We start from the raw sequence: 27,640 nt of genomic DNA, 5'->3' as shown, positions 1-27,640 counted from the left end.
GGTTGTGGGGTTTTTGCGAGGGGTGTGTGTGTTTCTCCTTCCTCTTTCTTTTTAGGCGAGGACGTCCCAGCCTTGGCTGCCCAGAAGTTGCTGGGCTCCCATGGGGGGTGGTGGGGCCTTTGGCTCTTGTGGCCGGCTGGAGCCTGGGGATGATGATGGGGGTCGCAGCAGTCCAACAGCTGGGGACCCCTGTGGAGCTGCTAGGACTACTACTACGAAGCTGTTTACCCGCCTTTCCCAAAGAAGGGCTCAAGGTAGTTGACACAGAAAAATAAAGAAGCCTCTTCTCACTCTCTTTGCTGTGCAAACCACTCTGAGAACTTTTTTTGTGCTTCAGGGAGGTATACAAATAAAATATGCTCAATCACTAAGAATCAGAGGAAGGGCTTCGCAGGAAGCTTGAGCCCTTCGAAACTGTGCCAGGGCGGCTCCTCCTCCTCCTCGCTCTTCCCGCCCAGCAGCTCCCGCCTTCTTCCGTCGTCTCCCTCTAAGGAAGCATTGCAAGCCCATCCTCAGACACGTGGGACTTGGATGGACACAGGGCGAGGAGGGGTTCATTTCCGGGGCGCGACTACATCTCCCGACATGCCTCCGGGGCGCCCGCGGGCGTAAAAGGCCCCGCCCCGCCGCTTCCTCTGCCGCTCGAAGTCTTCCAGCCTGGAGGGAACTACACCTCCCGTGGTGCCGCGCGTGGTGGAGGCGACGGTGCCCGCGAGGCGACCTTGCTCGCTATGGAGACTTCCGAGGGGGCGGGGCCCGGCGTGCTGCTAGCAACCGCGGCGGCGGCAGTAGCGGCGGCGGCGCTGGGGAGGAGCGCGGAGGAGCTGCTGGCGGAGGACGCTCCGGTGGCCGAAGCCATGGGCGAGCGCGGCGGCGGCGGCGGGTCCGCGCAGCAGCGGAGGAGGACGGCGGGGCCAGCCTCTGCCTCTGGGACGGGGCGGAAGCAGCCCCGCGCAGGAGGCGAGCCCTGCTCGGCGGCGGCAACAGCGGAGAGCGGCGGCCCCGGCTGGGCCCCCAGCAGGGGCGCTGGGGATGGCGCGGACCCCCCCGACGGCGCCCCCACCGCGGCCGACTTCAGGTACGAGGGTCCTTCTCTCTGGGGAGTGGGCGAGCGCGGCCCTGGGGGCGCCCCCTCCTCGAGGAAGCGGGCTGGGGGCGGCGCTGCGTTCCCCCGCTCCGAGCGAGGGTTCCGCCTTGCAATGCGGGGGGCGGGCGGGGTAAGGGCCCACCCGAGGGATGCTGCTGCTGCTGCTGCTGCGCCCGCCCCGGGAGTCGTGAGGGCAGCTGCGGGCCAGCTGAGCGGCGGGGGTGGCGGTGGGGGGGGCGAGGGTGCTCCCTCCAGCCTCGTCCAGGTGGCCCTCGCGGGGCGGCCTTCGGGGCGGCTGCTGCTGCGGCTTGTTCCCTCCAGACCCTGCCGGTGCGCCCCGCACGCAGCCGAGAGGCAAAGAAGCGGGAGATGCGCGCCTGGAGATGCGGGGGCGAGGAGGGGGCGTCCGGGGGCCAGCAGCCCTGGCCTGGCGCTTCTCCTCCCCCCAGTGAAAAAAGTTCCTCCGCTGCGGCGGCGTCTCAAAGGGCGACCCTGGCTGGGGGCAAAGTCTCCGCCAGGCAGCAGCAGGAGCGAGGCGTGGCTCTGGCCGCCGCCTCCTCCTTGCCGGCAGCAGCAGCAGCAGCGGCGCCCTGCAGTTTGTTCTGCTGGGGCCCCGCTGCTGCTGCTGCTGCTGCTGCTGCCTCCTCTGGGTGACTCGCTCGTGCTCCTTCCTGCTCCTTCTTGCTGGCCCGGGCAGCAGCAGCAGGCGGCGGGGGCGGAGGCGGCCCTGCGGGTGGGCCTGGCGAGTGTCCTGCTGGAGCCTGGCAGGCAGCCCCGAGGAGACCTGGAAGCCGCTGCTGCTGCCGGCACGCCCAGCTTGGCAGAGAGAGCCGGGCTCGCCTCCTCACGCTGTTGCTGCTGCCGACACGACAGGAGAGGCTCCGGTTGACAGCCTGGCGGCGGCTGCTCAGCATGGCAAGGGCGGCTGCTGCTGGGTCTTCTGCAGGGATCCGTGCCCTTGGGGCTGGTGGGGCAGGCAGACCCCTGCTGCTCCCTCCTGGGCCCCGTGGCAGGCAAGCGAGGGGAGCACTCCTGTGCCTGCTCACCCTGGAGGAAGCCCCCAGGGCCTTGTGGGCTAGCAGTGCTGGCTGGCCCTGGCCTCTTCCTTCCCACAGTTCCAGAAGCAAGGCTGGAGAGCCAGGAGCTCTCTGCAGCCCGTGCGACTGCCAGGCGCATTCCCTCCTGCCCCCTTGCAGCTGGGGTCTGAGGGGGGGCTTGTTCCAGCACTTGGCGGGCCCTGCCTCTGGAGTCCCTTCCCATCCCAGGCCCAGCTCTCCTCTTGGGAGCCAGAGAGAGCGAGAGACTAGGGCTGCCTCTGGGGTGGGCTGGCTGAAGCCCTCCCTCCGAGGGCCAAGAAGGACAGGCTCCAGGGCCCCTCTCTTCAGTTTGCAGCTGGTGGGGTGGAGGTGGTCCTCATAGCTGTGCTGGGCTCACCCCAGTTTGTCACCTGGGCCTGGGGCTCCCCTCTCCACTGCCAGTGGGCAGGAAATGCTTGTCATGGCAGGGAGAGGAGACATGGGGTGGGTGATGCAAGCGGTGATGCAAGCCCCATATACAAAGGGTGGCCTTGCAAATGAGAGCAAAAGGCTCCCTGCAGTTGGGCAGGGCACATTTCTTTCTTTTGTGAGTAGGTTGATCTGCTCTGTTCCTTCAGGAAAAACAAACACCCCCCCCCAATATTTTTTCCTTTTGGGGAAAAAAAGGGGTTTTTTCAAAAGTGCCAGGAAGGGCGTTCTGCTAGCTAGGATGTTGTTGCCTGTGGCCTTCTGCTGCGACTGCCACCACCACCCTCCTTTATTGCCTGCCTCCAGCCCCATCCCTTGCCCTGCCCTTCTCATTTCGTGCCAAATGTGCAACTCAAAACCTGGATTTTGGAAGCAGAGCAGAAGTAGTAACATTGACAGGTTAGCAGGTCATTACAGGGGAAGGGAAATCAGAAATCTAATAGCTGCTTCTCTTTCTGGCTGTTGTGCCAGCTCTCTGACCTTGGGGAGCAGTGCCAACCTCCCACAGACCCGCACCTTGCTCCTCCGTAATGCCAGGTCGTGTTAGTCAGAATAATAATTCGGAATAAGTCGGAAACCATTGATAATGACTTGGTTCTGTGTGAAGGGGCCAACCTGTTATGCTTCGCAGAGACTTGGTTGGGGGAGGTTCGTGGCCCAGTCTGGTCCCAGCTTCTCCCTCCAAGGTACTCCTGTTGAAAAGGTGGAGTGGCTGTGATCTATAAGAATAACATCTCCCTGACCAGGATTCCTGTGGAGTCTGACCGTATTAAATGTGTGTACCTAAGTTTGGGGACCAGGGATAGACTGGGACTCCTGTTGGTGAATCAATTGCCCTGCTGCCCAATGGAGTCCCTAACTGAGCTGACGGGTTTGGTCTCGGGGTTGGAGTCCCCCAGGCTTGTGGTGCTGGGGGGCATAAATATCCACCTTAGGACCAATCTGTCTGGGGTGGCTCAGGAGTTCATAGTGGCCATGACAACTATGTGCTCTCCAACTCTTGTTACTGGTCGCATGCTTGATCTGGTTTTTCACTCTGATCACGGTGGTTTTCTGTGGGTGGGGACTCCTGTGATTTCCCCATTGTTGTGGACAGACCACCATCTGGTTAAGGTTGGACTCACAGTCACACCCCACCTTCACAGGGGTGAGGGGCCTATTAGGATGGTCCGCCTGAGAAGGTTATTGGCTCCAACAAGATTCCCAGAAGCCTTGGAGGGATTTAGTGTTGGTTATGCTGGTGATCCTGTTGATGCCCTGGTGGAGAACTGGCACAGCAAGCTCACCAGGGCAGTAGACATGATCGCACCTAAGTGTCCTCTCCGACCCGCTTCAAAATTGTCCCTTTGGTATACAGAAGAACTATGCGGGCTGGTGAGGTAGACAATTGGATGCAAGTGGAGAAAGACTCGGCTTGAATCTGACAGATTGCAACATAGAGCACATCTGAAGATCTATGCTCTAGCAATATGGGCGGAAAAGAAGCGATTGTCCCTAGCTACACAGGGGCAGGCCGTCTCGGTTGCTGCTAGGCTTCTGCCCAAAATGTTTCGGAGGCCTCCGAAACGTTTCAGTGCTTCGGCACCGGTGGGGTGCCGAAGTCCTTTAAGGGCAGGGGAGGGTGCACTCACCCCTCCTGTCGCATTTTCCCCGCTGGTGCTCCGTTATTTCTAAGCCCCTCGGGGCGGCAGCGTTCCTCCCTGCCGTCCTGTTGTTGTTGGCCGGAAGCAGCAAGCACGCGTGTGGGCGGGTGTGCGCATGCTACTTCCGGCCGATGACGACGACAGGGTGGCAGGGAGGAACGCTACCGCCCCGAGGGGCTTAGAAATAACAGCATGCTGGCAGGGGAAACGTGGCGGGAGGAGTGAGTGCACCCTCCCCTGCCCTAAAACGACTACCCCCCGCTGGTGCCGAAGCAACTTCGTGCACATCCCTAGTTGCTGCCCTGAAACTCTGCAATGAGCTCCCTGCAGAAATAAGAGCTTCTTCATTTCTGAAAACTTTTATAAGGTCTCTAGACAATTTTTTTCACCCAATCTCTTTAATTTGGCTGTGGTTTTAAATTGTTTTAAGGTCTTTTTTTAATCCGTTTGTTGTAGTAAATCTCCCCAGAGATGGAAGGTTGGGGCAATTTGATAATTAATTAATATAAACAGACTCCTGTGTCTTGTTACCAGCATCTCCCCTCCCCCCGCTCCCAGCACCAGCCTTGCAGTATTTTTTTTGTATTTGTTTGTCTTCTGGGTCAGCCTAGTTCAGTTTTCCTGAGGGCTTGCAGGTGACTGGACAGGTTGTTACCTTTGCTCCCTTGAGTATATCCTCTCTTCATACCAGAGAAAACAAGGAAACTCCATTTCTGCAGCGAGTGCCAGGTGATCTCCTGGCCCGTCCTGGAGGAGGGTTCCTCTTCTCTCAGCAGGTTGTCACATTCCTACTCCTCTGCAAGAACTGCTCATATTCCCTGCCCAGAAGAAAGAAGCATTTCTGGCTTCTGAACAGATGAGAGCAAAGCCGTGCAAGTTGGGAGGCCCCCAGAGTCATAAGAACACAAGAACAGCCCTGCCGGATCAGGACCAAGGAGGCCCATCTAGGCCAGCATCCTGTTTCGCACAGTGGCCCACCAGATGCTGCTGGAAGCCACAGACAGGAGTTGAGGGTGTGCCCTCCCTCCTGCTGTTACTCCCCTGCAACTTGGACTCAGAGGCATCCTGCCTTGGAGGCTGGAGGTGGCCCACAGCCCTCCAACTAGTAGCCGTTGATAAACTTCTCCATGAAGTCATCCAAACCCCTCTTAAAGCCATCCAGGTTGTTGGCTGTCACCACATCTTGTGGCAGAGAATTCCACAAGTTGATTCTGCGTTGTGTGAAAAAGTTCTTCCGTTTGTTGGTGCTAAATTTCCTGGCAATCAATTTCATGGGATGACCCCTGGTTCTAGCGTGATGGGAGAGGGAGAAGAATTTCTCTCTCTCCACTTTCTCCACACCATGCGTGATTTTATAGACCTCTCTCATGTCTCCCCAGAGTCGGCTTTTTTCTAACCTAGAAAGCCCCAGGTGTTGTAGTCTTGCCTCATAAGAAAGGTGCTCTAGGCCCCTGATCATCTTGGTTCCCCTCTTCTGCACCTTTCCCATTTCGACAATGTCCTTTTTTTAGATGTGGTGACCAGAGTCAAGCCACTGCGGGGGGGGGGGAGGGCTCTTCTGGAGCCTTGTGAAAGGGGTGAGCTGGAGGCTGTGGAGGACCCAGGTGCTCAACATGGCCTCGGGGCTTATTTCTGGGGCTGGTAATGAGAATGGAGCTGATGTGTGGACCTCCAGTTAACAGCCTTATATAACACGACTACAGCTATGGGCCTTGGTGTGCATTGCTGAACTTAGGCAGGCAGCCTCCTTGTGCTCGATCGTGCAAACCGGTTTCAGAAGGGAGGCATCCCACTGCAGGCTCTGCATGAAGGCTGTGGGCTGCCTACCTGCGCCCTCCACCTGGCCCCAGGGCTGCTGTCTCGAGGCACGTGACACAGCAACGTTGCTGAGGCTGAGTAGGTCTGGGCTGCCCCAGTACGCTGCCTTGGGCTCCATCCGTGGGGCAAACGATGGGCTTCCGGGGTGACTGGTAACTAAAGGTGGCCTTGGGCTGGCTTGGGCAGTGGATGAGAGCAGACCTGGCTGCCTCCTTGAGTGCCCAAAGACCTCCAGTGGGCATCCTGTGCAATGCCACGTGGCTTCTCAGCCATGGCATAAGGGAGTGCAGAGGGAGAGGCATTCTCCATCCTGCAGAGGGCAGTGGCCTCCCAAGGCTGAGATCCTGTGCTTGGGATGTGACCCCCGTAAGGCGGTGTAGGCACGGCAGCTGACCTCTCCCACAGTCCTGCCCCCTGGCCCCGACCTTGGGGGTAAGCCCGCTGCCGTGTCTGGTTGCTTCACTGTCGGAGGGTCTGGGTAAACGCTTGTCCATGCTGGCGAGGAGTCCCAGCGGGCGGCGCCCACTCTGCACACAGAAGGGGTGTTCCCTCTCTTGAGCCAGCCAGCCTGCTCACCAGCTCTGCTTGTCTGGCTTCGGAGTCCCTTTGTCTCCTTGTGTGAAGTCTTGGCAGGAGCTGGGTTTGAGAGCCTGGTTTGTCTGGGAGAGGAAGAAGGGAGCCCCTTTTCATGTGGCTCAGTTCTGCCCAGAGCTTGCTGGCTTGTTGCTTGAGAAGGGCTGTGTGTGGGCCTACTTCGAGCAGGGATTATCAGCTTGGATGTTCAACTACAACTCTCATCATCCTCTTTCACAAAAGACGATGGGGTGCTGTAGTGCAAGAGCATCTGGGGAGCCCAGGATTGGGACCCCAATGGCAGTGGTGTGGATGCCTCCAGACATGACAGATAAAGGATACAGATAAGTGTTGTGTAATATATTCTAATAATGTATAATTTTATATATGGGTGGTGGTGGGGGGAACGTTTGCTTCTCCTGTTTACATTTATCCTGAGTTGTTTGCTGCCTCCATTCCACACTCCACCCCCCCATCAGCAGTACTGCTCCATTTTCTGTGTTGATTAAAAAAGCTTATTCCTGAGATGTTTCCCGGCCAGTCGGGGAGTAAGTAAGCAATATGTGATGTTGCAAAGCTCAGCGGGAGTGAGGGTAATGCCAGCCCTTACTCGGAGTGGACAGACACTCTGGTCCCACTTGGTGCCCATTCCCCGCAAACTGGTAAGTGGGGAGCATCCCTAGGCCATGCCCCCCCTAGGCCTTCCTTCCAGCACTCGTTGGGCACATCCTGCCCTTGGATGGCTGCTTCCAGAAGGCCCTATCCTGCGTGGGGAGAGGGGGTGTCCTGGGCTGCCTAGAGGAGGGGGCTTGGGGGCAGGTGCGATCTGAGCAGCAAAAGCCAGCCAGCGCCTCCTCTGCCTCCTTGGGAAACGAGCGGCAGCAGTTGGGCGAGGTCCAAATCCAGCCTAGGGGTCATCTTGGCAGCCTGTCTGAAGTGGCGTCTTCTGCGCCCCGGTCCAGTTTCCAGGACATTCCGCGAGCAGGAAGGAGCAGCTCCTTGACTGTGGTTCTGAATTGTGGTGAGGCTTTTATCTTTGCCCTGATAACTTGCTTTATGCTGTAAACCGCCCAGAGATGGACGTTTGGAGTGCTGTGCTGCTGAGTAGGGGCAGTGTGGGGCATCTCCTGCCTCATCCAGCGGAGCACACTGGACCCCACAGATGCCTCCCCAGGCGTGACGATTTCACCCTCACCCCCTCATTCCTCCACAGCCCCACCCATTGTTGTCGCTGCGAGATGGGCGGGAAGTGAGATGAGTCGTGACTGGGCAGGTATTGCCCAAATGGAACTAAATGGCCATGAGGCTTGGGGAGTTTGAGCCCGGCCTGGGGCAGCTGAGGCAGGAAGGGCAGGCTTGGCTCTTCCTCCCCGATTGGCCCCTGGCACGTGGCACCCTGGCGGGATGAGTGGTCCTCCGGTCAGCCAAGAGGTGGAGATAAGAGGATTCTCCCGGCAGCTTCAGATGCTGTGCTTGATGCCGAAGCAACCCGACACTCACGTGCCCTTTAATTCCTGGGATCAAGGAGGGCCTTCCTGTAGTCTGGGAGAGAAACCCCTTGAATACCTATGGAGGAGAGAAGCGCCCAGAGAAGGAAGGTGGGAAGCGCTTCCATGTGCCACGGCAGAGGGAAGGAGTTGCGTCTGGAGGCTTGCAGAAGTCTGGGTCGATGGCACATTGGCAGCCCACCACGAGGAAACTACCTTGGCCACGAGAGCCTGGCCGTGTGTCCTCTCTCATCTTTGTCATCTGTGTGCGGAACTAGGTTTGTTCTGGGCGGCAGTAGTATCAAGGCAGTGTGCGCACACCACGTGCATTCAGAGTGGGGCCTTCCAGTTCCCAGCATGGTGTCTTGAGGTCTGTGTGATGGACCCGGGCAGCCATGGCTTCCCTTAGTTCCAGAGGGGGCCAGGAAAGTGCTGGGAGGTGCCTTGTCTGCCCTCCTAATCTGCAACCAGCTCCTTGGGCAGGGGGCTCCTGGCTGCTTGTGGTTCGAACAAGGCTGTGTCTGAGGCTGCCCATCTGGCCGCTGAGGATCCTGCCCCAGCCCAGGGGTGTGAGGAGGGCAGGCCAGCAGGGAGCTGTGGGGACGTGGGCCACTTCCGAGGGGCCCAGCCTGGAGCCGGCGTGTCCTGCCACTGCTGCTGGAGGCTCTCATGTCTGCCCCTGGTACACATGCTGGGGGCGGCTTTGGTTGAGATCCAGCCAGCAGACGCAGCAGCAATCCCCCAGAGAAAGAGAGGACTCTCATCTGGGAGATGCTGCTAGAAATGCTGTGGAAGGCTTGAAGAGGGGTTTGGATCACTTCATTTAGGAGAGCTCTATCAACGGCTACTAGTTGGCCGGCGGTGGGCCACCTCCAGTCTCCAAGGCAGGGTGCCTCTGAGTCCCATTTGCAGGGGAGTCACAGCAGGAGGGAGGGCCTGCCCCTTTGAACTGCTGCCTGTGGCTTCCAGCGGCATCTGGTGGGCCACTGTTCGAAACGGGATGCTGGACTAGATGGGCCTCCTTGGGCCTGATCCAGCAGGGCTGTACTCATGTAGAGGCAGAAGAGTAGGGCTGTTCACGGAGCCATAGCGAAATGGGGCCAGGGGTGGGTTTCAGCCACAAAGCACAGGCTGTGCATGGCTACCTAGTAGCTGAGCAGTTGGGGGGGGGGGTCTTGGTGGACCTGTGGGGGACGAAAGAGGGCCCCTGCCTGCGGAGAGAAGGGAGGGATCGGGGCCCAAGAGCAGCCTGTCCTTTGGCTGGCAGCCCTGGCCAGGCCCTTTCCCACAGGCTTGGTGGGCCGCTGTTCTTGCTCTTCATGTGGCCTCCTTCAGAAAGGGCTAGTGTGAGTCAGTCAGTCATCCTTTATTGCGGTCATAGACCAATATTTAGTAAAACATACTTACACAAAACTCAGCATAATAAAACAATCAATGCAATACTGACAGGTTAAAATTAGGACAGTTGTGGTGAACTTACCGAAAGCCAAAGAGAGCAGAGCACCCTCCATTACAGTCATAAAACAAGAATCACGGAAAGAAGAAAGCAGAACACTATTGAAAACCTAAGTGGATGTTGCAAATAATATAGCAGTACCTTGCCATTGTGCTAATTAGGTTGTCATCAAGACTGGACAGTAAATACTTCAAATAGAAGTCATCCGAATGCCCAGGGAAACGTTGCAGCAAAGGGGACACTAGTCTTAAGCGGGCGTCCCTGTAGAAATGACAGTATAAAATGGCCTGCGCACTTGTCTCCACTTGACCAGACCCGCAAGGGCAAAGTCGAGCAGAGAAAGGGGTACCTCTCAATCTTCCCTCCATAACAGCAGATGGAAGGGCATTAAGACGGGCGAGGGCTAGTGTCCTGGGGGGATGGGCCTCCTTCAGGACTGGGGAGCTTGTTTGAACTGGAATGAATCCCCTCCCTCAGAGGGCAGCAAGGCCGTGCAGCAGGGCCCCTCCGTCCTTCGGAGGAGAACCTGTTGCTTCCTGGGCCCTTCGGCACTCTTGAATATACACAAAAAGATATTTATTTATTTATTTATTTATTCGATCTCTATGCCGCTCTTCCAAAAATGGCTCAGGGCGGTTTGAGCCTCTTGGGGCAGTATGACCACTCGGAGCCCATCGGAAAGCGGCACCCCTCCCGCCGTTTGGGCAGTGTCTGGCCACGCGTTGCCCCACGTCCCGTGCCGGCCTCGCTCCTCCCTGCTTCCGGGGCGCCCTCCCTTCTGCCTGCAGCAGCTTCTCCCCGCCCCGGCCTCTCTCTCTCTCTCTCACCTCTCGGGCCTCCCTCCCTCCCTCCTTCCCAGGTGCCACAGACTCCAGGACTCCCTGCTCAGCTCGGCCAGCGGCTACAGCAACTACCGGGGCATCTTGAACTGGTGCGTGGTCATGCTGGTGAGTAGCCAGAGCAGCCCCTCGGGCTCTTCTCTGCCGAGACCCAGATCGGGTGAGCCCCTCGAGCCTCTCTCCAAGTGGCCCAGGAGTTGCCCAGGAGCCAGCCAGACGCTCTCCGTGGAAGCCTGGGCCCCTCTGGACAGCACAGAGAGGCGGTCGTCCTCTCCCTCGCCTGGCTGTCTGGCCTCTGACCAAGGAGTGCCAGTTCAGTGCCTGCTGCTGGGTGGCAGTGTGGGGGGCACGGGGGCTGGTGCCCGAAGCCTCTGCAGAGCTCTGGCTTTGGGCACAAACTCTGTGTGTGTGTAGCTGCTTATTTGGGCTGGAAACTGTTGAGCTTTGGATACTGAAGAACGGAGAGGGAGGTGGTAATATGGACTGTTCGGGGAGGGGGGATAGGGATTCACTCCCACCAGACTGGTGGCTGCTTAAAAGCGAATTGAGTGGGTGGAGGAGAGCAGAAGCTGGTGCTGGGAGCGGACTGGGGTCTGCCTGGATAGAGGCCGTAGACCTCTGTGTGCTGGAGGCCAGGGACCATCAGGGACACGCCTTGGCTTTTGAGCCCTGCTTGTGAGCTCCCAGAGGGGCCTCTGGTCTGATCCAGCCGCTTGCACGATAGGGGTGCATATGGAAAATAGCCTTGTGCAAGGTGTGGGATGGCTTGAAGCAGAAGGGGGGGAGATTTGCTCAGACTGGAGCGCTTCCTCCCCGAACCCCCCCCTCCGAATATTCTTCTCAGCAGGAAGCTGCATTCTCCCGCCTGGGTTCTGGCTGCCCAGCAGGGGCTGATGTGACCTCTGAGACAGGCTCAGCTGGCCCTTTGTGGCCCAAATCCATTGGAGGGGCCAGGCGGGCTGAGCTTGGGCAGCCTCCTTGTGACGACCCCCTGGTGAGGGAGCCTGTCTCTGGGGGCTGGAGCGGCTTCCAGGGTCCCGCAGTGTGCCTGCAGCTGCAGTGTGGTGGTGGTGGTGGCACCGGTTGCCCCGAGTAGGCAGCACGTGGGCAAGGGCGGCCTGGCTTCCTTCCTCTCCCAGGATGCGTTGCAGCTCCTGGCGTCTTGGGAGGCGGAGCTGGGTGGGATGGAGCCCGGTTTCTCTGGAGCCTCTGCTGGTGAGGCTCTGCTTGCGGGGGCCAGCAGGCCAAGTTTCCCTGCCTGGGGCAGCCCAGCAGACACCCTCTGGGAGCAGAGTTGGTGCCGGCCAAGGGCCGCTCCCCTGGCAAGCGCTGGGCTTCAGCCGGGGGTCCTGCGGCCTCTTCTCGTCCAGGCGCCCCCGTGCAGAGGGGGCAGGCAGGAGGAAGAGCTGGGGGTTTGCTCCTAAACGGTCACCTTTTCAGGACAAAACCAGGAATGCTGACGCTGCTGGCTTATAAATAGGCCTTTCTGGTGGGATTCAGTTTACCATAAGCCGCTGTAGGGACGAAACCCTGCCTTGGGTAGGCAGCATCCAAGAACCCCGGCGGGGGCGGTGGGGGCATTGCTCCATTGCACTCGGGCCTCCCAGTGGCTGTAAGCTGAGGCCAGGCTGCAGGCCCCATGGAGCGGTGGCTTTTCCTGGCTGGAGGAGCTGGTGTTGATGCTGCTCTGGGGTGGGGTGCCTGCCGCCTTCCTGCCCTGCAGGCATCTTGCCGGACTCCTGGGGGTCTGCAGCAGGAGGCAGAGCGAGTTCTGAACTACCAGCAGAGGCCAGTGTGAAGAATACCCCCCCTACACACACTCACTCACACTCTCACACTCTCACACACACACACTCAGCCAGGGGAGGGGAGGAGGTGGTCACTTCCCGAACTCGTCTCCCAGCAACATCTGCTTCAAGCTACCTGGGGCTCTGGGGCCCCCCTCTGCAGGCCCTGCTCCTTGGACTCCAGCCTGAGCGTGCCCTCAGCAAGCCCTGCTGCTCCCTCCTTGCCAGGGGGCTGCCCTCCTCCCCTTCCCCGTCCTCCCTGTGAGCCTTCCAGGCAGCCCCCAGTGTGCCAGGCTTGGGCTGGAGAAGCCCTGGGGAGGGCAGTCTGGGGTCCCCCCACCCCTTGGCGCCTAGACAGGCAGGCTGTGAGCAGGAAGAGCTGAAGCCAGGCGGGGTGGGCCGGTCTAGCAGAGCTCTCCCCCTTGGCCCCAGCAACCTTTGCCCGGACTTCTCGGCAAGCTCTCGATTGGGGAAGTGGCAGGTGGGGGTGGGGGAGGGAGCCTTCCCGGTTGCACAACTCCCCTCCCACCCGTCTCGGAGGCTGCCTCGGCTCGCAGCTGCTCAGCAGAGGCCTCCCCCCGCAGGGCCTGGCCGTGCACAGGACGGCTCGGGGTGCCCGCTGGCGGCGGCAGCAGCAGCAGTGGGGGCTCAGTCCTAAGCAGGATTGTTCCACAACCCCCTCCCCCATGTTTTACTTTAAAATACTCAAAACTCCCCAGTGAGAAAAATGTCTGCAACAGCTTTTGCTTAGCCCGCAGTGGGCCGCTTCTCTGACTTGCACAGCTGCCTGCCCCAAACCTCCTGGCAGTGGGGCAAGATGGCCGGGTCTGGGGTTGGTGCTTGGCCCCCTGGGGCAGAGGCTCCCAGCTTTGTCCCCAGATGTTGTTTGCGGGGCCTCCCCCCACTTGACTACTGAAACTGCAGCAGCAGCATCTGCTGCCATCTCTGGCAAGGGGTTGGATTCAGTGTCTGATCCTGAGGCAGTGTGGTGTAATGGTCAGAGTGCTGGACTAGGAGCAGGGAGGAGACCCAGTTTCCGATCTGTGCATGCAGTTTGCTGATTTACCTTGGGCCTGTCGCACATGCTCAGCCTAGCCTACCTTGCAGGGGTGTTGGGATTAAAAGAAGGGGGCTGAATATGTGCCCCTGAGTTCCTCTCCTATAAAAACATAGCAGGAGTAATCAAAATTCTGTCCTTCAGTCAGCAGAAGGTGCCATCTGGAGTGGTGCCTGATCGTGATCTCGCAGAGGTGCCCAGTTCTGCCCCAGGGCAGAGCTCGTGGGCTAAGAGCTGGCTGCACCTGTGCTGAAACCAGGCTGCCTGGGGATATGTGGAAGCAGATCTCTCAGGGGGGGCAGCAGAAATGTCCGGAGCGGGATCATGGAGGGGCACCTGGTGGCCGTGAATGGCACACGGGCCGGAAGAGCTGGCTGCTCTTTCTCTTTGCGTTTCCACTCTGCCGCCGTTACTAGGCTGTCTCTTACCATTCGTCTTCGCAAAGCTAAAACCTGCTCCCGAAGCCACCCAGCCGCAACAACTGCCGCTCCAGCACCCCAGGCTGAAGGCCTGGCCGTGTTGCACCGTCCTTCCGCTGCACGCCCTGCTGGGATGCATGGCTGTGGGGTGTGGGGGTGGCAGAAAGCAGTGGGTCAGAGCCAGCCGTGGGTGCTGTGCCTTGCCTCCCCTCACTTTCTCCCTCTCTGCTTTCAGGTCCTGAGCAATGCCCGCCTCTTCCTGGAAAACCTCATCAAGTGAGTGCCGGACCCCTCTGCTGGGGGCGGGGTGTGGGGCAGCGGCATTGGGAGCTGTGGCAGTGGCGCAATCCTTCTGGGCAGAGGCCTCGGGCTGCCCCTTGGCTCTCCCTCCAAGCAGGAGGGCCGTACCTGGAGCCTCACCTGCCAAGTGGGGAGTCCCTTTAGGCTGGCTGTGGGGGAGTGGGCGAAACCTGGGGCCAACAGACGTGAGTTTGGGTTGTACACAGATAGGCTATATAACCAGGTGAGAATCCAGGTACTGCTCGCGTGGAGTGAGCTGTGGGGCCCGCTGATGGGCGATGCTGCTCTGGCCCTCCTTGGGGGCGTGTGGAACAGCAGGAGGCCAGAGAGCATCCTTGGCCACTCTGAAGGGTGGGTGCTGCCATCCGGTGTCCTAAAGGGGCACTGCAGTTCACTTAAGTTGCGTCGGAAACTGCTGCCTTATGAGTCAGACCTTTTGGTTGGTCTGGCAGGCAGAAGCTCTCCAAGGTGGCAGGCAGGCAGGCAGGAGTCTCCCCCAGCCCTACCTGGAGGTGCTGCCAGGGAGGGAACCTGCGACCTCCTTCTGCAGGCAAACATGCAGATGTTCTTCCACTAAGGGGAGTCTCTTAAAGTGCTCACACTTCTAGTCTCCCTTCCAAATGCGAACCCAGGCAGACCCTGCTTAGCAGAGGGGACAGCTCATGCTTGCTACCACCAGAGCAGCTCTCCTCTCGGATTCCTACGGATTCTTGGATCTGTAGAGTGATCAGATCTTTAAAAACCCTTGAGGAGAGACTGGGGGAGGGGGATTTGACTGACTGCATCTGGGCAGTGTAAAACCTATCTTAAAACACCATAATGGGGAGGGAAGAATGGCTTGGGGGGTTTTAAATACAAAACTCAAGTGTTCCTGTTTTGAAACATGCAGAGTTCCAGGGCAAGCAGACTGCAAATACGACGCCTATTTATATACCACGTTTCAACAAAAGTTCCCGAAGTGGTTTACATCGATCTAAATAAAATAAGATGGCTCCCTGTCTCCAAAGGGCCCACTGGAGGGATGCTGTGCTGGGGGTGGATAGGGCCAGTTGCTCCCCCCCTTGCTCAGTAAGGAGAATCGCCACTTTAACAAGGTGCCTCTTGGCTCAGTTAGCAGAGGATGACCTGCTGACCCATCGCTGCAGCCATCGGCATGCTTTGTAGTCTCTGCATCACGGTGAACTGCGTTTGAAAGTACTTTGGTCTTAAAGTCCCACCAGTTTCCACCTGCCTTGGTGGGATATAGAATGTGGGAGATTAGAAAGCAGAACTCCTAATGCTCAGTTTAACCAAAGCACATATGCACACTCTCCCCCCCGCCCCCGATGATGAATTCCTCTGGACTTGGTGGGGCTGAGCAGCAGGAGGGGCAGCCCTGGAGTCGTCCATCCGGGTGCCCAGGTGTGGTGCTGTCTTCCCCTCTCGCTGGCCCCTTGGCTTGGTGCTTGGGAAGGCCGAGCCGCTCTCCTCTTCCCAGCCCCTTTCAGAGCACCTTCTCCTGTTGGATGGGGAGGCATGCTACTGCCGCTGCCACCTTCTGGGGTTCTTTCCTGCAAATGGCCTTAACTCTTGCCTGCCAAGTCTGCTGCTGTAGCTGCAGGAGCCTGGTGAACAGTGCCACCTTCTGGACGCTCCTGCCAAAGGCGGGTCTGCTCCATGGTCCAGGCAGGCCCTTGTGGGGCTGGGAGGAGGGGAGAGCAGCAGGGTGCCCAGCAGGCCTCTGGACAACAACAACGGCGCTCCCCCTCGCCTCCCCTCCCCTCAGGTACGGCATCCTGGTGGACCCCATCCAGGTCATCTCCCTGTTCCTGAAGGACCCCTACAGCTGGCCCGCCCTGTGCCTTGTTCTAGGTGAGTTGGGTGTCTGGGGCCTCTTCCATTCCTGGGGGTGGGGCGGAGGGGCTGCTGCAAGGCCCCTGGTGCCTGAAGAAGTCTGGGTGGGTTCTTGCCCTTGGGCTGTGGGCTGGTCCCCAGCACAGGCTGGCTTCTGCTGGCCAGGAGACCAGGGAAGGGGCGCTGGGTGGGTGGGTGGGGGGAGATGGGCGGGAGCATCTGTGGCTCTGCAGCTGTCCTGCCTCTGAACGGAGGAGGGCCGGGGGTCCGGTCCCCACTCATCTCCTGACAGACGAGGCTTTTAAAAATCCTCGGCATCCTTTGCGGCTCAGAAAGTGATCCCGCCTGGAGCGGAGGGGCCATGACCTGCAGGGCTTGGGGTGGGGTGGGGTCTGGGCTTCCTGCCTGCAGCACCCAACGGGTGGCTCATGGGCCTGTTCTCCGCCCCCTCTCTCCCTCCAGTGGCCAACGTCTTTGCCCTGGCAGCTCTGCAAATAGAAAAGAGGCTGGCAGTGGTAAGTGGGCCTAGGGGCAGCGGGGGGGGGGGCGGGGGGGGGCTGGGCTGGGGGTGCTCTCGCTGGGAGAGACCGGGGGTCCCTCGCCTGCCTTCTGTTAACAACACCCGCCTTGGTCTCTTCCTAACCAAAGAGGCAGGAGCTGCCTGGGACAGGTGCCCCCCCCACACACACACACCGGGTGTGTGTGCATGTACTGCAGGGGTAATCATGGTGGGCGGGGGGAGGAGGGCCCAGCAGTGACGTTGGGCTCCCCCCTCTGCTCCCTGCAGGGCTCCCTGTCGGAGCGGAGCGGGACCGTCCTCCACACCCTCAACCTCCTGACCATCTTGTGCTTCCCTGCGCTCGTGGTGCTGGCCGTCACCTCCATCACGCCAGGTGGGTGCGGGTGGGGGGCTCTTCCCTACGCAGCTGAGATACCTGGCACAGCCCTGTCGGCTTGCTCCGAGGGGCGGCCTCTCCTGTGGCAAGGGGGTGCTTGTCGTGGGGAGCCTGCCCTTCGGATGAGTGGGGTGGGAGGTGCCCTGGATGAAACAGTAAGCAATGGGGCACCTGGCCTTGGCCCCCGAGGGCCTCACTACAAGGGCGATGTGGAGTTGGCCGTCGTTCCTCTTCACCGCCCCCCCGCCCCCCTGCAAACCTTCCCCCAGTGTTGGCTATGGGGAGAGCATCCTGGCCACATTAGGGCCGCCGTTGGTTCCAGCTGCTTCAGTCCTCCTGACTCTGCCCTCGGCCAAGGGCTGCCTGCTTGGGCCAGTCTTTGCCCAGAAGACCCTGGGCTGGCCTGGGCTGGTCCATGCCGGGCTTGTGCTACCGCTCTTCCCCTGGCCCAGTGGTGGTGGTGGGTGGTGGTGGTGAAGGAAGAGAGCCGTGCCTTGGCCACTGAGCGGTTGCCGCTGAGAACGACCAAGGCTGGCCCAGCCCTGCAACAACTCCTGTCGTCCCTGACTGCTGGTTGCTGTGGCTGGGCATGATGGACACTGTAGTCCCAGAGCAGCTGGAAGGCTGAAGTTGAGCAGCCCTGGCCGAGCCTGATGGTTGGCCCCCCTCCAGGCCCCGAAGTGTCTTTCCCAGCCCGGCCAGGGGATGCTCTTCTTGGGGGTTGAGCTGGAGACCCCCTGCATGCCAAGCAGAGGCCGGGGCCCCGTTCCCAGGTCCTTGGGGGTCTCTGGCTCTGCTGGGCCCAAGGCTGGGCAGACGGTCGGGAGGCCGCTTGGCTTTGGGTTTTCTGAGCCTGGCTCTTCAGCTCAGCTGGGCTGGAGGTGGCTGGAGCCCAGCCGGTCAAGGAGCACATCCAGTTCCCAAGGCTCCTGGGGAAGGCCCTGAGTTCCCAGGCGGGAGTGACCCTCCTCCCCACGCTCTTGCCGGCAGAGGCAGCCCTGTCCCCTGCTGACTGAGCAAAGAGCCATCCTGTCGATGGATGGATGTCTGGGTAAACCGCTCGGGGAACTTCTGTTGAAAAGCAGCCCATAAATATTTCTTGCACTGTGTCGCTGTCTTGGTGTGGCCGTGATGGGCCATCTAGGGATGTGCACGGAGCCAGGCAGGGGCGTCGGTGCACTGACTCCTCACTCCGCTTCCCCCCTCCCCCAGCACTCCGTTTTTAAGCCTCCTTTGGGGCAGCAGCGTATCTCCCTGCCGTCCTGTGCCCTCCTTGCCCGGAGGTACCAGGTGCAGGCGTGGAGGGAGGGTTAAGTGTGACACCCCCCCTGCTTTGAACCGGTTCGGAGGCCCTTAAAAGGGCTTCCAGACAGGCTCGTGCCCATCCCTCGGGCCGTCTCGTCCACCCAAAGGGCTGCCCCTTCTCCATGCAGAGCTTGTGCTCTCTGGCTGAGCGACAGACCTCCAGACGGCAGGTGCCCCACAGAAAGGGACTTGCAGCGCAGAGGGCTTCCGTGAGGCATCCCTCTCCCGCTTTCTCCCGGAGGATGGCGGTGTCTGCATCTGCACGGGCTTCCAAGATGGTGCAAGAGATGGGGCTTCTCCAGCCCAGGAGGAAGCTGCACGCCGGGGTCTCTCACCACCCCTTTCCTCTCCCTCCACAGTTGGGGCTGTGTTTGCTCTGGCCGTGCACACCGTCCTCTTCCTCAAGCTCTTCTCCTTCAGGGACGTCAACAGGTGGTGCCGGGAGAGGAAGCCCCCCCGGGCACGTGTGGGTGAGCAAGGCCTGCTGGGTGGGGGCAAGCGGGGGAGGGGGAGCGCCAGCCTGGGGCCAAGCGAGACCCACTGGCAAGGAGGGTGGGGGCAAGTACGCTTAGAGTGTGTGTGTGGGGGGGGGGGCTGTGAACATGGAGGGCTAAGGTGCTTGTGCCGCTGAGACCCCAGACCCCAAGTGAGTCCGTCGGAAGGCCTTGATGAGCATCTTGGGAGGGATCTCCCTTGCTTCCTCGTGTGGCTTTAAGAGGACCCAGGATTTGGGTCAGGCAAGAGGGATCTGCCCCCCAGCCTGGTGTTGACAGCTCACCCACCCCTTGCAAACAGAAGGGTGTCTTGCAAATGGCTGGGCTCGTTCAGATCCACGTTTTTGCACTTGCAGACACAGAAGGACCAGCTTGCTTGATCCAGCAGGTGGCGGGGGGGGGCTGGGTGGCATTGCTCCTCAGAGCAGCCCCACTTGAGCCTTCCTTCTGACGAGCTGGGCGGCCAGGGGGGGTCCAGGCGGGGGCTGTGTCTGCTTCCTGCCACCCTGGCCGCTCTCCCCACTCTCTCTTTCTCCTGACTGACTCCAGCTGTGGGGTCAGCAACCAAGAGGGCGCACTGGCTTGGGTTGGCTCCTTTGCGGGTCCCCGAAGCAAGTGAGCCGCCAAGGTCATCTCTGTTCTTTTCCAGCTTCTGGGTCACAAAGAGCCAATGGGGAGGTGGCCCCCACCGGAGTGGCGTATCCAGCAAATCTGACCTGCAGAGGTAATGAAGTTGGCGATTGGTGGGTGGTGGTGGTGGGGGGAGGTGGGGCAGGAGGTTTGGCTTCTTGTCCTGCTCTTGGCCAAACCCTCAGGCTGGGGTGAGCCAGGGCGTGCCTGACCCTCCTGGCGTCCTGCTGGGAGACCGGGGCTCCTGCCTTGAGGCTCCAAGGGAGCCACCCTCCCTTTCCTGGGGGGCCGGGTAGAGATCAGTCCTCCTCTCCACTCCTGTTCCAGCGTGTCTCCCTCCCGTTGCAGCTCTGTACTACTTCCTCTTTGCCCCAACCTTGTGCTACGAGCTGAACTTCCCGCGTTCCCCGCGCATCCGCAAGCGCTTCCTGCTGCGCAGGCTCTTTGAGATGGTGAGGCTTCCCCTGGAGGTGGTGGCGGCTGCTCCCTCTGGCCTCTGGAGGGTGGGTGGGGGGCTCTCTAGACAAAGCCTGCTTGCTGCTTGTTCAGTGGGAAGTGGGCGGGGCGGGGCGCAGAGGTAAGGCTCCCCCCCCCCAGTTAGGGTAGAACCTCCCCTTCCACTAGGAGGCTTCTGAGGAGGCTCCTTCCCGACAGGCTCCTTTCCCATGCCCTTCAGTTATTGGGGAAAGGTGGAAGTACCATGGGGGCTCCTTCCATTACACCTTCTGAAGTTGCTCCTCCAGAGGACTAGGCACTTGACTGCTGCTTAGCTGAAAGCTGGGGCTGCTGCGGGCCTCCGGCCAGATCACTGCAGCTGGCCCAGCTTCTTCTGTGGCTGTCCCTCTTCTTGGCTGCCCTGCCCCTAGGGAGGGGGCTAGACGGACCTGCAGGCCGGGGAGGCTGAGCCACTCTGCTGCCCAATCGGGATGTGTGTGCTTGGGGACCTTGGCTCTGGGGAGGGTGGGGGTGGGCATGGGGTGCCAGGGCAGGTCCGGGGTGCTCCTCTGGGGGCGGCGGCTGCAGCAGCTCACAGGCTCTTGCCTTTCCTCTCCAGCTCTTCTTTCTCCAGCTGCTGGTGGGCCTGATCCAGCAGGTGAGTGGGGCAGGGAGTGGGAGAGGCAGCCGCGAGGGCAGAGGGAAGCCACAGGCCGGCTGCCCTTTCCGTGGCCAGTGGGCCAGAGGCATGCGCAGGGTTGGCGCTCGTGGCCTCGGCTGCCCTCAGTGGCAGTGAGGCAGAGCGTCCCCCGCGGCACGAGCTGTGCCCCAGCACCCTTCTCGGGAGGGCCCAGTGCAGAGGGAGGGATGCTGCAGGGCCCAGGTGGCTGCTGCCGCCCCCCCCCCCATGGCTGGCGGGAGCACCAAGGGTGGGGGTCAGTGGGGGAGAGAGATGGCTTCCTTCTTCTCTGCTGGAATTGGGTCTGCACCTGACACTCCTTTTCTGTCTCGGGGCAGTGCGGGAGGGGAGGGGAGGGGAGGAGGCCCCCAGTGGCCAGAGGGCCTCACACGACTCTGGGATAACCCCTTCGCTAAAGTGGGGGTGGAAGTCAAGGGCGGTTCTTAAAACTTCCAGATGGGCAAAGGCTCTCGACCTGGCCAGGGGAGTGGAGCTGCTCACCCCCATGCAGAGCTTGCAGGCGCCGGCTGGGACTTCGCCAGGGGGCTGGCTCCTCAGAGCTTGGGTGTGTGTGTGGGGGGGGGGGTGTTGAGTTACTTAGCCAAGGGCCTTTTCTGGGGGTCAGGTGGGGAGGGTCCCCCTGCCGCTCAAACTGCTCCTCAGTCCAAGGCCAGCAGGTGTGGGGGCATTTCTGTGCCCCTGGGCAGACTCCCCCCTCGAGTCACAGTGGCAGATGGGGGGCAGTGCACGGGAGTTGTGGCCCGAGAACCCCTCCCGGGGCCTCTGAAGTTGGGCCAGGCGGCCTCTGGGGTCTTCCCAGACATCGGACTCCCCTCTCACTGTCTCTCTGTGTGTCTTCCAGTGGATGGTGCCCACAATCCAGAACTCCATGAAGCCTTTCCGGGTAAGTGGTGAGCTTGGTGCTCCCTTCCCCAGGAGAGAGGAATTCCTTGTTGAGGCTCCCAGGGCACCTCGTAAGGGACCCCCGGATTGTGTGGGGTGGAAGACAACCTGGAGACGGCTGGCATGTGGGGGGGGGCACAGTCGTGCTGCTGTGGAGAGCCCCACCACTGTCGGCTGCTCTTGACTGCCCTTGGCCGGTCTGTGGGGGGCTCCCCACCTACAGACAGTGTGGGGCTGTGAATGAAGCATGTAGGGGCTAGAACTGCCCCCCTCCAAGAGCTCTGGGTGGTAGGAAGGGCCACCCCTTCCCAAGGAAGCGGAGCTGCAGGATCTGGCCAGGTTCTTGATGGGGGGGCCCTCTTAAGCCTGTCTGCCTGTTGACCTGGAAGCAGCTGGGGGGGTGGGGAGGACCCGGGCCCTGCGTGGAAGGAGCCCCCTTGCCCAGCAGCCGCCGCCCGGGGGCTGAACTCTCTTTGCTTGCAGGACATGGACTATTCTAGGATCATTGAGCGCCTCCTGAAGCTGGCTGTAAGTACTGGGCAAGCTGGTCCTGCTTTCCAGGACGGGGGAAGCTGGTGCTGGGGACGTGGCTGGGGCCACTCAGCCCTTGGGTCTGACCCCGCAAGGCAGCTCCTAAGCTGCAGCCCTGGCACTCTCCGGACTAGAGTTCAGCCTGCCAGGTGGCTCCTGGAGAGAGACGGACTCCCTGGGGAAGAGAGCCTGGGTCAGAGGCAGGGTAGTGGTGGCCCCCCCATTGCGTTCCCTCGGATCTCGTCCTTGAAGCCAGGCTGCTCCAGGGCATGGAGGTCTTGTGTCCTGGCTGGACACCGGTTAAATCCCAGGATCTAGTCCCGCCATGCGTGCGCTTTCCCTGCCAGCGGGCATGCTCACCTTGACTTCTGCCTTGTGACCCCCCCGCCCAGGTCCCCAACCACCTGATCTGGCTCATCTTCTTCTACTGGTTCTTCCACTCCAGCCTGAATGTCATTGCTGAGGTCATGCAGTTTGGAGACCGCGAGTTCTACAGGGACTGGTGGTGAGTGGGGAGACTCACAAGGGGGGCCCCTCAAAGAGCCTTAATCTCTGGCACTCTGAGTGAACTGTGCAGGATGGGGAGAGCTGCAGTGCCAAAGATGGGGGCGGGGGCTGGAATGGATTCCCGGCCACACTAAGCAGGCTGCCCCAGCCTCTTTGGGGGGACGTGGGCGTTGAACATAGGAACAGCCCTGCTGGATCAGGACCAAGGAGGCCCATCTGGTCCAGCATCCTGTATTGTACAGTGGCCCACCAGATGCCGTTGGGAAGCCCACGGGCAGGAGTGGAAGGCATGCCCTCTCTTCTGCCGTTACTCCCCTGCAACTGGTACTCAGAGGCATCCTGTCTTTGAGGCTGGAGGTGGCCCACAGCCCTCCAACTAGTTGCCATTGATAGACCTCTCCTCCATGAGGTTATCCAAGCCCTTCTTAAAGCCATCCAGGCTGTTGGCTGTCACTACATCCTGTGGCAGAGAGTTCCACAAGTGGATTATGTGTTGTGTGAAAAAGTACTTCCATTTGTTGGTGCTAAATTTCCTGGCAATCAATTTCATGGAGTGACCCCTGGTTCTAGCGTTATGGGAGAGGGAGAAGAATTTCTCTCTCTCTCCACTTCCTCCATACCATGCATGATTTTATAGACCTCTCTCATGTCTCCCCACACTCGCATTTTTTCTAAACTAAATAGCCCCAGGTGTTGTAGCCTAGCCTCATCAGGAAGGTGCTCTAGGCCCCTGATCATCTTGCTTGCCTTCTTCTGCACCTCTTCCAGTTCTACAATGTCCTTTTTAAGATATGGTGACCAGAATTGTACGCAGTACTCCAGGTGTGGCCGCACCATAGTTTTGTACAAGGGCATGATAATATTAGGCGTTTTATCTCCAGCCCCCTTCCTGCTGATTCCTAGCATGGATGTGCCCTTTTCACAGCTGCCGCACATTTGAGTCGACACTTTCCAACGGTGTGCCTAGCGTAGGGGCAGGTGCAGGTGCAGGTAAAAGATCGAGCTTCCTGGGGGAGGTTCTCGAGGGGTCGGACCTGCACCCTTCCCATCCCTGGGTGGTGGCGGTGGGGGGGGTGTTTGTCTTGTCCTCCCCACCAAAGGCAAAGGAAGTCCATTTGAGTCCTGTACACGTCTAGTGGGGCAGAGTGGGGTGGGGGGCAGGCTAGCACCAGCCCAGCCGAGGCCTGCAGCAGCAGCTTCTTCCTGCTGACACTGGCCCTCCTCCTCCTCCTCCTCCCTCAGGAACTCGGAGTCTGTGACCTACTTCTGGCAGAACTGGAATATTCCCGTCCACAAATGGTGCCTGAGGTGCGTGTCCCGTGTGGGGCCCGGAGGCTCTGCTTGGTGGCGAGGGCCGGCTTGGCCAGAGCAATGCCCCAGTCCAAGGGGGTGGGGGTGGGGGTGGGCTGTGCTCCCAATGCTATAAAAAGACCCTGGTAGTCTGGGGGAGGAGAAGGTCCTTCCCGTCGTTCCCCACATCTCCCCTGCTCCTCCTCTTCTCTGGAGGCAGCTTGTTCTGGGCTGCCGAGGAGGAGGAGGCCCCTCTTGCCCCACACCTCAGCCACAGTCAGATGGATGCCTCTGCAGAAACCTGCAAGAGCATAGGAAGCTGCCCTATACCGAGTCAGGCCCTTGGTCCATCTAGCTCAGTATTGCCTACATAGACTGGCAGCGGCTTCCCCAAGGTTTCAGGTAAGAGTCTCTCTCAGCTCTGTGTCGGAGATGCTGCCAGGGAGGGGACTTGGAACCTTCAACACTCAAGCCTGCAGATGCTCTTCCCAGCCCTCTCCCCTGAGGGGAATATCTTGCAGTGCTCACACATAGTCTCCCATTCAAATGCAAACCAGGGCTGCTCCTGCTTAGCAAAGGGGGCAATTCATGCTTGCTGCCACAAGACCTGTTGGCTCTCGGGCTGCCTGGGAAGCAGGCTTCATGGCTAAAATGCAGCTGCCTTCTCTAGAGTTGGGCCATCTTGCTCAGTGGACTGACGTGGCCCTGGTTCTCCTGGGCTTCCCAGCCGGCAGTGCCAGAGATCAAACCTGGGACCTTTTTGGGATCAGTAGCATGAGGACCCCCCCCCACACACACACCAAAGACCCTCCTATGCCAGTGGCACTTGCAGCACCCTTGAACAGATCCGGGCTTCTTCTAGTGCTACTCCTCTGGCTGGCTTCCTGAGCAGATTCTGGTACCCACTGCTTCTGTGCCTGACTCTCAATGTTGGGTCCCCAGATGTTATTGGACTTCAACTCCCATAACCCCCAACCAAAGACCACTGGGGCTGGGGATTATGGGAGTTGAAGTCCAACACTGAGACTCCCTGGGCTAGAAGACTGGCCTTCATAAGCAGAAGCCGGCCAGTATCCAGTGGCTCAAGGGGCGAGGCCTCGGCCCACTAATCCAGCTGTCTGTCGTCGCGTCCTGGTTCCTGGAGGGAACCCGGCAACATCTCCTTTCCTCCTCCTCCTCCTCCTGTGTGTTCAGGCACTTCTACAAGCCCATGATCAAGAGGGGTGTTGGGAAATGGACGGCCCAGACTGCTGTGTTCTTGGCTTCCGCCTTCTTCCACGAGGTGAGCCTCCCCCAGCTGTACAAGTGGGGCACAAGCAGGGTTCAGAGGTCTCCAAACCAGCCCCTGCTCCCCACAGCATACTCTGAATCTAAAGCAGTTTCTGGGTGGGGGTGGGGGTCAGAAGGGGCTTGGCTTGGAGGGTCTGTGAGAGTGATTTTCCTTGAACTGGGGGCGGGGGGGGGACCTCCAAAGCGAGAAGCAGCAGCAGCACCCAACACCAGATTTGGTGACGGGGGGGGGGCTCCAGCCCCACCCCAACACTGGCCTGCTAAAGAGGAGCTGGATCTGCAGGGGCAAGAAGGGTCGGCCTGGAGCACTCCGGGGTCTCCTTGGCCAGTTTGGAGGAGAGCGACAAGGAAAGGGCCAGAAGACGGGCTCTCCCTCATCCCTACCCTCAAACTGGGATCGAGGGGAGGGGGAGGGCTGGGGCTTGGCTCCTCCCAAGTCTTGGGCTTAACCTGGAGTTGGACAAGCAGCTGCTGTCCAGCGATGCTGGAGGAGCCTCTTTCGGGAGCCAGGAGAAGGGCCGGTGATGCCATCTTCTGGCATGAGCCGAGGAGGGAAACTAGCTGCTGGCCAAGCTCTCTGTCCCCTGCGGAGGGTGTGGTGGTCCTTCTGAGAGCCCGGTTGAGGCCAGCCCTTTGCCTTCTGAGGCTCCCGCTGCAGTGACCAGACTGGAGGCTCTTGGCTTGCCCTTCACCTGCCAAGCAAGGGGGCTGTTCTGGTGTCATCTCCCCCCTCTGACTCTGCTCTGTGTTTCTCCAGTACCTGGTGAGTGTGCCCTTGAAGATGTTCCGGCTCTGGGCCTTTATGGGGATGATGGCTCAGGTAAGAACTCCTGGGTGGGGAGGCCAAGAGGCCCTTGGGAGCCAGCCTTGGGCCTGGCGCCCAGCCAGTGGGGCCACAGCGGGCATTCCTTTCTGGGTCTCCATGCCCAGCCGAGGGGAGACTCCTCCTCTGCTTCCTGGCTAGCGTTAACTTGGGTGAGGCTCAGTCCTCTGCGCCTGCTGCCTCCAGATTCCTGGCTGAACTTGCATTGGTCTCGTCCCCACAGATCCCTCTGGCCTGGTTTGTGGGCCGGTTTCTCCGAGGCAACTACGGGAATGCTGCTGTGTGGATCTCCTTGATCATTGGGCAGCCCATCGCTGTCCTCATGTATGTCCACGACTACTACATCCTCAACTATGAAGGGAGCCAGTGACCCAGGACCGTGGTGGTGGTGCCGCTGCCTGCCTCTCCCCTCCCCCCACTGATCAGCAGGGGTTCCCGGCGGGAGCTGAACCACCCCATCTCCCTGCTGCTGTTTGGGAGCCCCACTACCCATCTTAGCACCAGCATAGGCAGAGACGCTGCTGCTGCTGCCGCCGCCGCCACCATCTGTTCTGGGAAACTGCCTTGTGTGATCTCTGTAAACGTGTGTCGGTGGCTGCCTGCCAGCTACTTCTTGAGTTCGAAAGCTTGATCAATGCAATAACCTCCAGTGAGCCCAAGTGCCCGGGGATTCTGGCTGTGGACATTTGGGGGTGGTTCCTGGGCTGGCACCTTCCAGGTTCTCTTCCCCCCCCCCGTCTGGGGCTGGTGTGAAGGGGTGTCCTGCCTCCTTGAACCTGCCCAGCAGAAATAGGATTGGACCTTGGCTGAGCACGGGGGTGGGTGGGTGCCTCTTTCCTTGGAAAGAGAGGGAATGTGAGCTTTATCTGGGGCCCGTGTAGGCAAAGGCAGCTCCAGCCTCTTGGTGCTGCCCACAAGACACTTTAGAGGACTCTCCTCCCTGTGGGTCTCTGCAGTCCCGGCAAAGGCTGATGGGCACTCGGTCTCCTCGTCCTGGTTTGTGGTTGCTGGCAGCTCTCCCTGAATCTCAAGGGGCATCTTTTCTCCCCTGCCTTGGCCTTGGCCCCAAGGCCTTATGGGAATGTGTAATATTGGCCCGTGGGCTTCTTGCGGCCAGTCATGGTACTGCCTTGATGGTGGCACTGGTGAGCAAGGCTCTGTCCTGGCAGGCCTGGTCTCCGACTCCGTCCTAGTTCCTTCTAGAGCTGCCTCCATCCTCTGCACTGTCTCCACCCACTTTGATCCGTCCTTGCGCCGTGAGAGCTGAGCTCCAGCAGTCCAGTGTGTGGGGCTGGGGGTGGGGGGCAGTTGCTGCTGCTGCAGCAGTTCTGTAGTGCTCTGTTCTTGGTGGCAGCAATTGTCTTGGCTGTGTGTGGTCCTCCCATGTTTTGTCACTGAGCAACTTTTTAGAGTATGCAGACTGATCTGCTCCGTACAAAGTGAATAAAGCATATTTTCCAAATGATGTCTGCATGCTTGCTTGGATGGGGAGGGGGATGCTCCACTGAACATGCTCCACTGAATGAATTGGTGAGGGTCTGCTGGGTATTCTGGCCACCACCAGCAGTGCTAAAGAGCAGCTGGGCTTGGCTTTGGCTCCCTGCGGCTCTTCCCTCACCTCCGGTGACTGCCCAGCTCCTCTCCTGGCTCCAGTTGTGCTTGCAGTTAGCAGCTGCCAAATCACATGTCTGTTGGCTCATTCTGCAGGAGTTGTGCAGAGTCGGCTGAAGGTGTCATGCATCTTATAGATTCTAGAGGAGTGCACCCCTCTGTCTCTGTGACGAAATGCAGATCTCCATCTTAGCTCAGTAATGACTTGTACATGAATCGGGGGGCACTCTTCCCTTTTGCTACTAAAGGGGATGGGTTTTTTCTTGTTGTTGGGGGACATGGCCACACCCTACAGGCTTAAGCCCAATAGGTAACCAGTTCAAATGGGACTCGCCTTTAGACATGTAAGTTCAGACCCATTGAGGAGGAACCTCAAGTTTGGAGGGAAAGCCTCTATCCTGGATTGGCCAAAGACCAGCATTACATCAGAGATGTGCGGACT

General features: G+C 59.9%; 1 protein-coding gene across 4 annotated transcripts; it reads left to right on the top strand.

Moving 5' to 3' along the window:
* Positions 1–624: 624 nt before the first annotated feature.
* On the top strand, positions 625–27,049 carry DGAT1 (diacylglycerol O-acyltransferase 1). 4 transcript variants are annotated; one of them, XM_053249728.1, is made up of 17 exons: positions 625–1,078; positions 10,429–10,516; positions 13,907–13,947; positions 15,737–15,822; positions 16,267–16,319; positions 16,592–16,697; positions 18,365–18,475; positions 19,149–19,223; positions 19,478–19,581; positions 20,184–20,222; positions 21,106–21,147; positions 21,630–21,674; positions 22,070–22,182; positions 23,427–23,492; positions 24,669–24,756; positions 25,522–25,584; positions 25,811–27,049. In XM_053249728.1, exons 1-17 carry the CDS (start codon positions 732–734, stop codon positions 25,955–25,957), a joined length of 1,614 nt encoding a protein of 537 aa, XP_053105703.1. In that variant the 5' UTR covers positions 625–731; the 3' UTR covers positions 25,958–27,049. The 4 variants fall into 4 exon arrangements, with proteins under 4 accessions (XP_053105703.1, XP_053105702.1, XP_053105706.1 ...); XM_053249727.1 differs by having other exon boundaries at positions 19,457–19,581; XM_053249731.1 differs by lacking the exon at positions 20,184–20,222.
* The last annotated feature ends 591 nt before the right edge of the window (positions 27,050–27,640 follow it).

This window comes from Hemicordylus capensis, chromosome 4 (assembly GCF_027244095.1).
Source record: "Hemicordylus capensis ecotype Gifberg chromosome 4, rHemCap1.1.pri, whole genome shotgun sequence".
In the NCBI taxonomy this organism is placed as follows: Eukaryota; Metazoa; Chordata; class Lepidosauria; order Squamata; family Cordylidae; genus Hemicordylus; species Hemicordylus capensis.
The sequence above is the reverse complement of the archived record's forward strand: the minus strand, read 5'-3'. Positions and strand labels throughout refer to the sequence as shown.

Excerpts from the sequence above, each read along its gene's own strand:
- DGAT1 (XM_053249727.1), top strand. The coding sequence starts at position 732 with ATGGAGACTTCCGAGGGGGCGGGGCCCGGCGTGCTGCTAGCAACCGCG. Across the intron at positions 15,823-16,266 it reads CGCCCTGTGCCTTGTTCTAG|TGGCCAACGTCTTTGCCCTG; the intron begins GTGAGTTGGGTG and ends CTCTCCCTCCAG. Across the intron at positions 25,585-25,810 it reads TTATGGGGATGATGGCTCAG|ATCCCTCTGGCCTGGTTTGT; the intron begins GTAAGAACTCCT and ends TCGTCCCCACAG.